General features: G+C 42.8%; 1 protein-coding gene and 1 long non-coding RNA gene across 7 annotated transcripts in view; both read left to right on the top strand.

Moving 5' to 3' along the window:
- The window catches only part of MYOF (myoferlin), a 152,072-nt gene that overhangs the window by 71,919 nt on the left and 67,368 nt on the right, over positions 1-12,785 (top strand). For all 6 annotated transcript variants that reach the window (XM_019813549.3, XM_011287427.4, XM_019813550.3 and 3 more), the window contains 2 exons: positions 2,899-3,023; positions 4,194-4,310. In XM_019813549.3, the coding sequence (XP_019669108.1) occupies positions 2,899-3,023; positions 4,194-4,310 (242 nt within the window). The remainder of the gene's footprint in view (positions 1-2,898; positions 3,024-4,193; positions 4,311-12,785) is intronic.
- On the top strand, positions 5,804-12,125 carry LOC123380856. The gene is made up of 2 exons (XR_006587180.1): positions 5,804-8,959; positions 9,154-12,125. It is a non-coding gene; the product is annotated as an uncharacterized LOC123380856 (long non-coding RNA).

The following is a 12,785-nucleotide window of genomic DNA, read 5'->3' as shown; positions in this document are numbered from 1 at the left end:
TGAGCCGAAGTCAGACGTTCAACCAACTGAGCTACCCAAGCGCCCCTGAAGTAGTCCTTTAAGTTTATAACAAACTTGGCAGATTTGGTAACTCTTCATTCCTTCATTCATTTTTCCAATCAATCCAAGAATATTTATGTGGTAGTTCCCCATAGTAGAACCAGTTCTCAGTGTTTAAGCATTCAAAATAAAATATATTTGAATCCTTCCCCACTCACCAAATGAATTTATAATGTAGTCACAGAAATAGGTGGCTATTTAAGGTTCAAAAATTAAAATATAAAGTGATACGTTATACAAATCCAGAATACAAAGGAGCCTCACAGAGGTGAATGAAGTCTGAAAAATAATGTTTGAAAAGCAGGTCAGAGGGCTGCCTGGGTGGCTCAGTCGGTTAAGCCTCCGACTTTGGCTTGGGTCATGATTTCACGGTTCCTGAGTTTGAGCCCCGCATCAGGCTCTGTGCTGACAGCTTAGAGCCTGGAGCCTGCTTCAGATTCTGTGTCTCCCCTTCCCTCTGCCCCTCCCCAGCTTGCATTCTCTCTCTCTCAAAAATAAATAAACATTTAAAAAATTTTAAAAAAGAAAGAATGAAAGAAAGAACAAAAGAAAGAAAGAAGACAGAAAGACAGAAAGAGAGAAAGAAAGAAAGAAAGAAAGAAAGAAAGAAAGAAAGAAAAGCGGATAAGAGGAAAAGGTTGATGGCCAGGCTAAAGAATTTTTGTTTTATGTAGTATAGGCTTTTGAGGAAGGTCTTTGGAAGTTTGATGTGACAGTTGTGCAGGAAAAGTTTGGTGAGGAAAGTTTGGAGGCAGGAAGAGACTTACCTTGTGAGAGAATAGGCTTTCCCTGGAGACCATGCTGAGGCATAAACCCAGAGAAGGAAGGTTCTCCATGTTAATGCATAGCCAGCAAGTCAAAGGGTATAAAATACCTGAAAAGAGATTTGCTTGGACAAAAAGAATTAAGCTGTTGATATCACGGTAACTTGCAATAGATCGTTATTGACAATGATTGTCTGCATCCCTGGAAATCTTTAATGAAAAACAAATACTCATGACAAACAACATAATAAGTCACCCAGGGGAACTGGCTGGGGGTGAGGTAGGGCTAGGCCAGAGGGATGGGTGGTGTAATAGAACTATGAAACTCGAGATCTGGGTCTCAATCTGTCATCTTCAGGGACCTTTGACTAGTCATGTCACTTCTATGGGCTTCAATTTGGCCATCCATAATGTGGCATGACTATGGTGCAAGAGTTTTAATGGCCATTCTTACTTGAACATTCTGTGATTCAACTCCTGAAAGTGACTTCCTTTTCTCCCTTTGGATCTCTGCTTTAGTCCTCTGCTGTAGTTCCTCACAATGGACATTCTAGCACAAGGAAAGCAATCAAAACCCTGCTTATTAATAATCAAGTAGTCAACTGTGTCCATGTTCCATATGGCAGATTAGATAAAGCCAAACCAATCCATATGTCCAGATATAATATTCCTTTTACCCTGATCATTTGGTAACAGGATAGCACAATCCAGAGAAATCTCTGTTGGAAAAATTCTTGGTCCCCATTTGGGTTTCACAAGAAGTTTCCAAACAGGTGTGAAGTATGGCACCCCAGGGCATTACCAAGTCTCACCCTTAGGCTGTCAGTTGTTACTTTCCTAAATCTTAATTTAAGTGTTTCTTTTCTCGTACATTCTTCACCAAGATTGCACTTTAATTAATCTCTGCCAGTGTGCATGGTTCCTACCTCTTCTCAAAAGTGCCCAAGCGTATTTATACATGGTGTAAGAACCTCAAATAATAATTTTTAAAAATTGCAAGAGCACATTTATATATGGTCTGGTCAACTGTTCACTAATGGGCATTCTGCTCAACTGCTAATCCACATTTATCTTTCTCCCTTACATATAATCATAGAGTTGGAAAGGGCCATAGGAGTGATGTGGTTAACTTCTCATTCATAGAGGACTTGTCTTGATGATAATCCTGAAAACCCTAGCCTCAACATTTCCTCTGTCACCAGTGTGATCTGTCCCATTGTTTGACATCTCTAATTCCTACAAAGATCTTCCTTATATCGAGTGAAATAAAGAATACCTCCTCGTAGCACCCATCAGTGGCCCTTACTGTGTTTTTGGAAACAAATCCATCCTTCTTCCATATGGGAGCCATTCAGATGGTTGGAGACATTTCCCCATCTTCACCCACAGTCTCCCTTTGACTCCATTATTTCTTACATTGCCCTCAGTTCCCCTCACTGCACTGGGGAGCAGTCTTGCTAAGACAAGTAGCAGAAATATGGAGCATATTGGATTCTCATCAGAGATAGAATGTTTGAATGGGGACTTTATGTTGCTTATAAATATCATATGGTCCTAACCAAAGGCAGGCAGTTCATTGTTATATATAAAAAATTTTAATGTCTCGTATCTTTAATAGCATCTGCCATATTTGTACTATTTTAGTCTAAGTGGGATTTGGGGGGAACAAATGCAGTTCATCTGGTATATATCATTTAAATGACTTCCCCAAATTACCAATTACCCCAAACTATCCCAATTACCAATGACACATTTAATACAAGGCCAATTATAAACTTGCAAAAAATGTGAAGATCAACTCGAAAGCCTTATTATTCTTTCATTTGCATAGCATTATCTTTCTGTAATAACAACATAAGTTTACCTGAACTATCCCCTGAATTTTTTGTTTAATGTTTTATAGCAATAAGAAAAGGGAAATACTGCAAGTCTCACAAGTGCTTGTAATTTGCATTAATACAACTAACTCACAAATTAGAGGAAAATAGTCTCACTCAGCTAACTAATAACTAATATTTATTTCAATAGATTAATTGGTAAAAGCCTAAAATCTAATAATGATGTTATCTCTCAGCAAATACAGGAGAAACAGAGGTGGGCTTTGTGCCAACATTTGGACCTTGTTACCTGAACCTTTACGGAAGCCCCAGAGAGTACACAGGATTCCCAGACCCCTATGATGAGCTAAATACTGGCAAGGTTAGTGTCTCAATTAAGATTTATTATTAATGGAATACTTATTAATGTGATTCCTTCTTATAATTGTTATAATTAAGTCTCATATCTAGGGAATCTGTACACACACACACACACACACACACACACACACAGATAGACCCGACATGTGACTGATCAAGTGTTGAAGGACAGAAGTCCCACACTCCTCAAGTCTTTGAATACAAGGCTAGGAAAGGATCCTGGAGACCATCTAATTTGGCAATTACAAATGCACAGCATGGCCATTTCCCCTGTCCTGCACTTAGGGCAGATGTCAGTGATCAATACTGGCTCTTTCCTAACAAGCAAATGTGCTGCCTCAGAATCCTGTTCAATACTGTGTTCTAGGAATTTACCAAATGATTGGAGGTGACATGCCTGAAGAAACTGCTATCCCTGATCCAATCCAACATCTTTATTTTATAGATGAGGATATGGAGGCCCAGAGACGGGAAGTGCTCTTTCCAGCATATTAGAAGCCAAAGTAATGTCTTTGAGTCAGTTCTGAAGTCCCAAGAAAGGGACTGAGGTAGAGATAAACCCCTGAGGGAGCAGGGGTAATGGACTGGCTCTGGAAGTGGAAGCCTTCCCTTCCTCTCCAGAAAATTCTGTTGCCAGCACTGCCAGATATGGAGAGAGGAGTATCCGCTCTTCATCTTTATGCTTAGCTACACCCAAAACATCTTCCTCTTTTATTTCCTGGCTGCTCCGAGACTTGCCCTGGTTGCCAACATGGCAGCCTTCCCTTCCTGAGAAGAGTAGGGAAGGAGCCAAGTTGACACAGATTAGATAGAGTTGCTCTACTGAAGTAGGGTGAGGGAGACTTTGAGTACCTTCCACTCCCACCCCCAGCCTCCAGGAACCTCTTCAGGATCCAGAGCATGGCTTGAAAGCCTCTGACCTAGTCATAGCTAAGATCCCTTTCAGCCCTGGCTCCCCAGCTCTCTTTGGATCCCTTCCTGAAGTCACTGACTTTTCCTTCAGCTACCAAAGACCTGAACCCAACTGAGAGAGTTGTTGACCGGTTGAATTTGGAGGTTAGGGCCACAGGAAGGAAACACTAAACTGTAGCTGCATTAGCCTGACTAGAGAGACAGTTCTTTTTGCTGTTGTTCAGGCCTGCAGGAATGATTTCGTGTTATTGCCTTTCAGGGGGAAGGAGTTGCCTACAGAGGCAGAATCTTGGTTGAATTAAGCACTTTTCTTGAAAAGACACCACCAGACAAAAAACTTGAGCCCATTTCAAATGATGACCTGCTGGTTGTGGAGGTAACTTTGGAGTGTGGATGATGCTTGGTATGGAAAAGGGGGTGTTAGGGGATTGGCGGTGGGTGGCTAGTACTGGCCTGCCTGAGCAAGTGGGGACATCGAGGGACTGCAGGATCAGCTGTGGCAGAGTTGGAGAGCTGAGTCATAGCAAGTACCTCTGGATCTATTTAACACCCTCTTGATCTATCTAGAACAGCTGTATGGTGAGTGAAGCTTGCTTCATCTTTTGTGATGTTAATACCCTACTGAAAATTGGCAGGAGCAGTGATACCTCTGAACCAAGTGGCCTGTTTGCTAACTGGGGTTGTGTGGTCCTGGGGAAGTGGCCGCAAGAGCCATCCCAAATGGCTTTGGTGCCACCATTAGTCATTTCCACTTTCAGAAGTAGGCATATCTCAAGCTTCCCAGCATCTGGGGGCACTTTTATATTAATTCCTCCTTGAAGACAGAAGTCTTCCAAATTCACCTCTGCAACTGTTTCGTTCTTTCTTTCTTTCTTTCTTTTTTTCTTTCTTTTTTTTTTTTCCAATCAGCTCTTTCTCCTCTATGGACACAATTTAAGTGCCCATGATCCATATGGTAGAGAGCTACAGATGTAGTTTTTTCCTAGTAAATTCAAATGCCAGTGTTACTAACTCAAGGTAATAAATCCCAGAAGAAGAATATTACTATCATTAAGCTGTAAAATGCTCATTTTTTTCCTTGTCAATTAATTGACATCTGCAATACAGATCTGTTAACATATGTGATGGATAGCCCAATATTAAGTTAGCCCTGTCTCTGTTGCCCACTGAATCATTTCCAGCACATCCTATACCGTTATTATGAGTTTTAAAAATAAATATGCTAGTTGATTAATATTTTTATTTTTTGACTTCTAAAGAATTGACACATAGCACTGTGTAAGTTTAAGGTACATGGTGTGTTGATTTGGTATACTTACATATTGCAATATGATTACCACTGTAGTGTTAGCTAACACTGCCATCATGTCACATAATTATCATTTCTTTTTTGTGGTGAGAACACTCCAGATCTAGTCTGTCAGCAACTTTGAGGCATGTAATATGGCATCGTTGACTATAATCACTACGCACTGCATTACATCTCCAGAATTTGTCTTCTAACTACAAGTTTGTACACTTTGACCAACATCTTCCCAATTCCCCAACCCCTGGTAACTGCCCTTCTACTCTCTGTCTTTATGAGTTTGACTTTTTAAAAAAAATTTTTTTTAACGTTTATTTATTTTTTGGGACAGAGACAGAGCATGAACGGGGGAGGGGCAGAGAGAGAGGGAGACACAGAATCAGAAGCAGGCTCCAGGCTCTGAGCCATCAGCCCAGAGTCCGATGCGGGGCTCGAACTCACAGACCGCGAGATCGTGACCTGAGCTGAAGTCGGACGCTTAACCGACTGAGCCACCCAGGAGCCCCAGAGTTTGACTTTTTTAGATTCCACGTATAAGTGATATCATACAGTGTCTCTCTCGGTCTGGCTTATCTCACTTAGCATGATGCCCTCCAGGTCCGTCCATGTTGTCACAAATGACACGATTTCCTTCTTTCTCATGACTGAATAACATTCCATTTTGTATGTGTACACCACATCTTCCCCCACCTATTTCTGAGAATCCCGGGTTGATGCTTATGTGTTCCAGAAATCTGAGCTGTTTGCCAGAGCATCCAGCTCACTTATGGCTCTCTGCCCAGGGCCACTCTTTGCTGGATTCCACCCCTGACCCAACAAGCTTCTTGAAGCTGTCTCCTTCACCTTCCCCTCCGTCCCAGGCCTGGGATAGACCCTTCTCTTATGTCTCCACATTACGTCAGAAACCAAACGGCAATTTTAGAAAAACTTTTACCTCCAGTAAGAGGTAAGAGTAGGGAAACCGTGAAATGAGTAACTTGAAATGGCTAATCTCAAAGCTCTGGGCTCAGACCAGCTTTCTGGGTCTGTTGCAGTTGGCCTCCCTGTCTCTCTCCAGCCTGCTTACTGTGGCAGGGCTCGGCTCCCCACCTGCCCCTATTCCCAACACCACCCTGTACACATGGCCACCTCAACGTCCGTGTCAAGTGCCATGAATTCCCAGCCAAACAAGGCCTTCTCCTTTCTAGGAGTTTCATGTCTGCCTGTTGTGAGATTTGCCCCTTTCAGGATGAGTGACAAGGAAAATATCTACTCCCTTTAGAGGAAACTCTCCCTTCTCCCCCAGACCATTGTAGCCTTGTTCATGGACTCCCAAGAAGACAATATTAGGAGGTTAGAGTCCAAAGCAGTATATTCTGGAATTTTCGGTCCTGGCGTGTTTGGAACATTAGGAGTCCAGTTATTCATGAGCCACACAGATTTCAATCCAGCGCCTGTGTCTTCCCCTGTAAGAGAACACTGGGCCACACATTCTTTCACAGGTTACCTCTGTCTCCACCCCTCAGCCTCAAGAAGGAACCTTACACCTACCACCGGCAAGCCACAGGGCATCAGTCCAAGTTCTCACAGGGAAAGGATCACTTCTCCCCCTTCTACGAGCACAGATTATAACATAGTTCTGGCTAAAACATACACTTAACAGTGCATGTGACCAAATGGAACAGTTGAAGTCAGGTTATTTAAATGGTGAAAGAACCCCGGTAGCTGTGTGTTTTATATTATAGTTAAAGGTCCGTCCAAAGAAGTTTCCTAAGCAAAACAATGGTCTGCCTTGAATGTGAATTCATATCTCGACTCCTAGAATCAGAAACTGCTTAGAAATTTTAAGTCATAGTTTTCCCAGTTTTTATACATTAATGTATCCAATAAAAAATTCTAGGGCACTTGCTTCTATTTCCTGAATCAGCCTATCAAACAAGTGGATATAAAGGCCAGATTATGTTAAGAACTCTTGGGAGATAAGTCTTCAAGAAATTATCAAGTGTCTCTCCATCACTTTACTCCTTGTCATCCTACCTATTCCCACTGATATACAGACACATAAATAATACCATTTGCGACTTATATCATGCCACCAATGGTGCCATAATGCCATTCTTGGATTTAGCATTAATGGTGTTGACCACTCTTGAGTTATCCCGGAGTTTCTGATGTGTAGCGAGGAGTGATTTTGCTGAGGTGAGAAACTGAGTCAGGTGTGCAGAAAAGCAGGTGTGTGAGTGCTGGTCAGTGCACCTAGCCATCACCCAGCCTGCATGTCCATGAGAGTGAGGCTCTGTGCTTCTCTATTCCTGACACCGGTGCACAACTCTTACATAGGGTCTGAAGCAGTCCCCCAGAGTTTTCAGTTATTTTGTTACATTTCATGGGGGTAATGATAGAATATTGTGACATTATTGACTTTCGGGATTTGCTATGATCTCAGGAACATAATCCTTGCAAATGATAAATCTACCATAACATAGTAACAACAGGGGACACTTGAAGACCTTGAGTGCTGGACTTATCCTGACTTTTCCAACCTTGCTTCTGCAGATGAGGTCATAAATCAAGACGAATCTCTATAAGAAGTGTATGTTGTGGGATCATGTAATGTATACTCATTTTGTTTTGGTTGTTTACTTGTTAAAGAGACACAGAGTCAAAACAAATTCCCCCGGTCAATAAGATCCTGATGTGAGTCTTTCTATCCACCCCATACCGCCATCAATTCTGAAGGTGAGGAATCGTAACACATCTTAAGAACAAATTTAGAAAAAGGAAAAAGAAGAGAGGGTGGGTGGGAAAGTGGAGCAGCTTACATGCCATTTACTGCCAGGATCGTGCAAGAAAATAGCTAAAAAAACCCCAAAGGCCTCTATGGAGACACATGGTATGGCATGGGTGGTTCTGGACTTGAGCTGTTATAGATTGGCTCTTGAAGAGTCCAGCTACAACTTGGGTTTAGGCAGAAATGCGGCCATGGGTTCTCAGCAATTACAGTGCCTCTTTACTTTGTGCTGTCACCAGAACAGAATTTAAGTTCATGGCCTTTCTTTTTATTTTAAGCACTCGTAATAGAGAGGGGGAGAGGGAAGGTAGGAAGAGACTCAACAAAGTATGGTAGCTAGAATGCAAAACTGAATTCTTTTTTCTATTTTACTCCAAATAATTAAACACATACAGGCAAAGAAGCCTGTGTCATAGATTTAGTAAAAAATAAAACCAAAAAGAAACTCAAAAAACAAAGAGCCAACGGTATACAGTCGCCACAGTATATGTCAACAGTACAAAAGAACAGCTTTTTATAAACTGAAATAGAAAACAAAGTTACTTTTCTTTGATCCAAATAATTAAACCCAGATAGCAAAATGGCTTATGTCATAAATTTAATAAAAGCAAAAACGAAATCTATAAACTAAAATCCCAGTAACATTAAAAAGCAGGAGAGGAGCTGAGATTCTGAAGACACAGCCACAGTGCAGGCAACCAGGAGCCTGGTAAGAGAGTGAGATGAGCAGATTTGTGTAACCACCGGGAACCATCGGCCTCGAAGATGATCCTGACCCTTTTCCCATTTCCAAAGATCCCATGTTCCAGGTCATTCGCAAATAATGAAATTTCTCGTCGTGTTCAAGAGGGCGACTTGGTTGCTGTGAAATAATAGTGCTAGTATTTGCTCTTTGACTCTGGTTCCTGACGCTGAGCTCCTAAATCTCTTGGGACTTCCTGGGTGGTAGGTGAGTCTTTTGTTCTAGTGAGGTGACTCTTATGGGCTCCTAGTTTGAAGCTGCTCATGAGAAAGACCAAGCCATGATTAGAAGCTTGGAACTTTCTGCCTTACCCCCTGTTCTCCCGAGAGGGGCTAGAAATTGAGTTAATGATCCATCACACTTATGTGATGAAACCTCCATAAAAAATCCCCAAAATACAGGATTCAGAGAGCTTCTGGGATGTGGATACATGCATGTTTGGGGAGAGTGCTGTGCCCAGAGAGGACGTGGAGGCTCTGCATCCCTGCCACATACCTTGTCCTATGCAGCAGTTCCATCTGGATGTCCACCTGTAGCCTTTATCATATCCTGTTATAATAAACTGGTAACCAGTAAGTAAACTGCTTTCCCAAGTTTTGTGAGCTGCTCTAGCAAGTTAATCAACTCTGAGGAGGAAGTCATGGGAGCCTCCAATTTAGTCCAGAACCTGGACTTTCGACTGGGATCTGAAGTGGGGATGGGGCAGTCTTGTGGGACTGAGACGTTCTGTCTCTGGGTAGATAGTGTCAGAATTGAGTTCAACTGTAGGACACCCAACTGGTCTTGCAGAATTGCGTGGTGTGGGAAAATCCGCTACACGTCTGGTATCAGAAGTGTTCGGAGTGTGGTAGACCTGTGAGAGTAAAGGAGGAACACAGGAGGGAGAGTGAATTTTTCCTACTCAGTCGCCATAGAGCTGCCCCACCTCCTTAGAGCTGAACTGGCTCCAGTTGAGAGACCCTGGAAGGGATGCAGCTGGGTTCCACCTGTGGCCACCTCCCTAAGGAATCAGGCAGGTAGAAGAAGATGAAGCGTGGCATCCCACTTCTATTCAGACACCTGCTGGCTTCTGGAACCTCTGCCCAGTCACTAAAGGACGCCATCGTTTTGTCTCCACCATCTCGGATCTGTTCCTAGACCACTTCCACCCTACTCCTTCCCAGTCTTCTCGTGTGTGACCTAACATATTTTGGGACCGTTTTATGAACATGCATTCTGTCTTCTGTTCAATTAGAACCTCCTTGAGTTCTCCCATTCGTCTGGCCTACGTAAGTGCTCAACAAATATTGCTTGAAATAACACGTTCAGATTCTTCCACCAGCTCCGCTAGTTGTCAGCCGCCTTTAGTAAATAGACCAAAGGTGGCGAGTCGGGCCACCAAACTGCAAGTCGGGCAGTTTTCTTTGGCACAGTCTCCTTGTCACTGATCCTTAATGTCCCATGCCTGGTGGTCCCCCGGCCACTTTTAAGAGCTGTTACTTGTTACCCCTTTTTCAGTATTCTGCTTGACAAAAATCACACCTCCAGATTTACTCCTAAAACTCTGATACCACCTGCATCTACCACACACACCAGTCTTTGATGATTGGAAAGAGAGCCCCAAGGCCCTACAGAGTCAAAGAAACATCCGTCAGTGTTCAGTAGATTATAATTTACGTTCTTTAACTTTCCCCATTAGGAGCAGTTTTGCCCAAAGGCAACACAGGGAACAAAAACTGAGGCTCCTGACTTTTCTAAACTTTGTTGCTTGTTCCTTCTTCTCTCCCCCTCTTTGAGCCCTGAGGCACAGGGGAAGTGAGAAAGGGCTGGGGGGAGGGCGGAATTCTAGGCTTCACAGTCCAGAGCCTGGCTCTGGGGCAGGTGAGCAGATGTAGATCCCCTGCCCCTTGTGGAGTTTGGACCTGGGAAGCGACCCAGTTTGCAGCTCCATCTTGAGCGGCTCGCTCACAGAGTGGGCCGCTCTGTTGGGAGGTGTGGTGATGGCCAAAACCCAAATTACTGTCTTAGAGCTCAAACTCTTCAGGGTGAGGGTGCTACCAGGGTGCGGGTGACTGCGAGCTATGCTCAGGAAAACCCAGGGAGATCTAATGGAATCGTGGCCACGCAGAGGTGTGCAAGGCAGAGCCAGCCCAGCCGGAAGTGGCATCCCCACCCCTTCCACAGCCTCCCCATGCACTTTCTCTCTTCTCTGCACCCTCTGTATTAGCAGATGGCACCAGCTTAAATGCTGGTCATTTGGGGGGACCCCTGACTTAGGCCCCAAATTATGTCTCATATTTTTGCTCCTTCCCTTCTCTTAGATCATCCCAGATGGTTTACAAAGAAGTTATGCTGTATATAGAAGTTCTGACTAATACAAATAACTTCCTGCTTTCTAATTTTCACACAATTTAAACCAAACCCAGAATTTCCACAGCATTCCTGAACCATGGATAGTTCAGGAGGCTTAGTTGTGGATAGTTAAAGGGACTCCTGACAAGCGATAAAAGTCTCCAACCCCCTCTCTGCCAAAGTGATGGTGGACTAATGTAAGTAGGAAAAATTTTAAATTCACAGTGCTAGGCAGTCTCTGGGATGTGGCACCCAGCTATAAGGATATTTCAAAGCCCTTCGGGTGATTCAGTACGCAGCTAAGTTTTCAAACCAATGTTTTGGAAAGACTTTCAAGAAAGATTGAAACTCAGAAGGATTTCTGATGAAATCCTATTGAGGGTTTCCATTGTACCATGTCAAAAATCCTTTTAACCAAAACAGAGACTTTGTAATAGTGGCACGTCCTGTGGTTCTTCAAGACAACAAACTACAGTCCCTGTCAGATGTTCTTAAAACAGTCCTCAAGAAGTTAAAAGTAGAATTTCCATGTAATTCCCAAATCCACTGCTGTGTATAGACCCAAAAGAATTGAAAGCGGGGACTCAAGTGGATATTTGTACACCCATGTGTATAGCAGCATTATTCATAATAACCAAAAGATAGAAGCCATCCATTGATAGCGATCCTTCGATAGATGAATGGACAGACCAATGTGGTATATACACACTGCTAAACTTATTAAACAAGGATGCTATTAGACAGAAGTGGCCATAATGCCTGGGCAGCCTACATAAGCAAACCAGAACTTAGGCCTGTAAATGCTTCCAGGTTAAGAAATCAAAACCAAAGGACAGTGAAGCGCAAATAACCAACTAGACTTTCCCAAATAATGCAACCACTTAAGCCAGCGCCAGTCAAATAATTTCCTTGCCTTCCTTCCACATTTGCTCTCTGAAAGTCTTTCCTCAGCTCTTGTAGGTGGAGCACTCTTAACCGCTTCTGCTTTGTCGCTGCCCAATCCAATCTATGTTTGCTCAAATAAAATCTTAAAACTTTTCAACATGCCCCAGTTTTTCTTTCAACAGTACAATGGAGAATTCTTCAGTCTTAAAAAGGAAGGAAACTCTGACATGTGCTACCACATGGTTAGACACTGAAGGCATTGAACTAAGTGAAATAAGCCAGTCGCAAAAGGACAAATGTTGTTTGATTTGACTTACATGAGATACCCAGAGTAGCCAAACTCAGAGAGACAGAAAGGAGGTGGGAATGGGGAGTTGGGGTTTAATGGGTACAGAGTTTCAATTTTATAAGATGGGCAGAGTTTTGTGGATAGATGGTGGTGATGGTAGCACACCAATGTGAACGTCCCTAAGGCCACCAAACTGCACACTTAAACGTGGCTCATGTGGAGAATTTTATGTTATGTGTGTTTCACCGCAATTTGAAAAAAGAAATTTTTGATACTGTCGTCCAAGCACTTCTGTGAATGAAAGAACATATTCTTACATCATACAAGCAGAAGAACTGCCCATGATTGTGATACATTTAATAGAATAAAGGCCATGGCATGGATGAATAACAAAAGAAAAGGAAATCGGTTGACAAATATCCTACTGGGATCACGTAATTTTTGTTAGCTTCTTTTGAAAAACAATTTTTTTTAACGTTTATTCATTTTTGAGAGACAGAGAGAGACAGAGCATGAGCGGGGAAGGGG

Source organism: Felis catus, chromosome D2, assembly GCF_018350175.1.
Source record: "Felis catus isolate Fca126 chromosome D2, F.catus_Fca126_mat1.0, whole genome shotgun sequence".
NCBI classification, from domain to species: domain Eukaryota; kingdom Metazoa; phylum Chordata; class Mammalia; order Carnivora; family Felidae; genus Felis; species Felis catus.
Note: the sequence above shows the minus strand (reverse complement) of the source record. Positions and strands in the feature narration are given on the sequence as shown.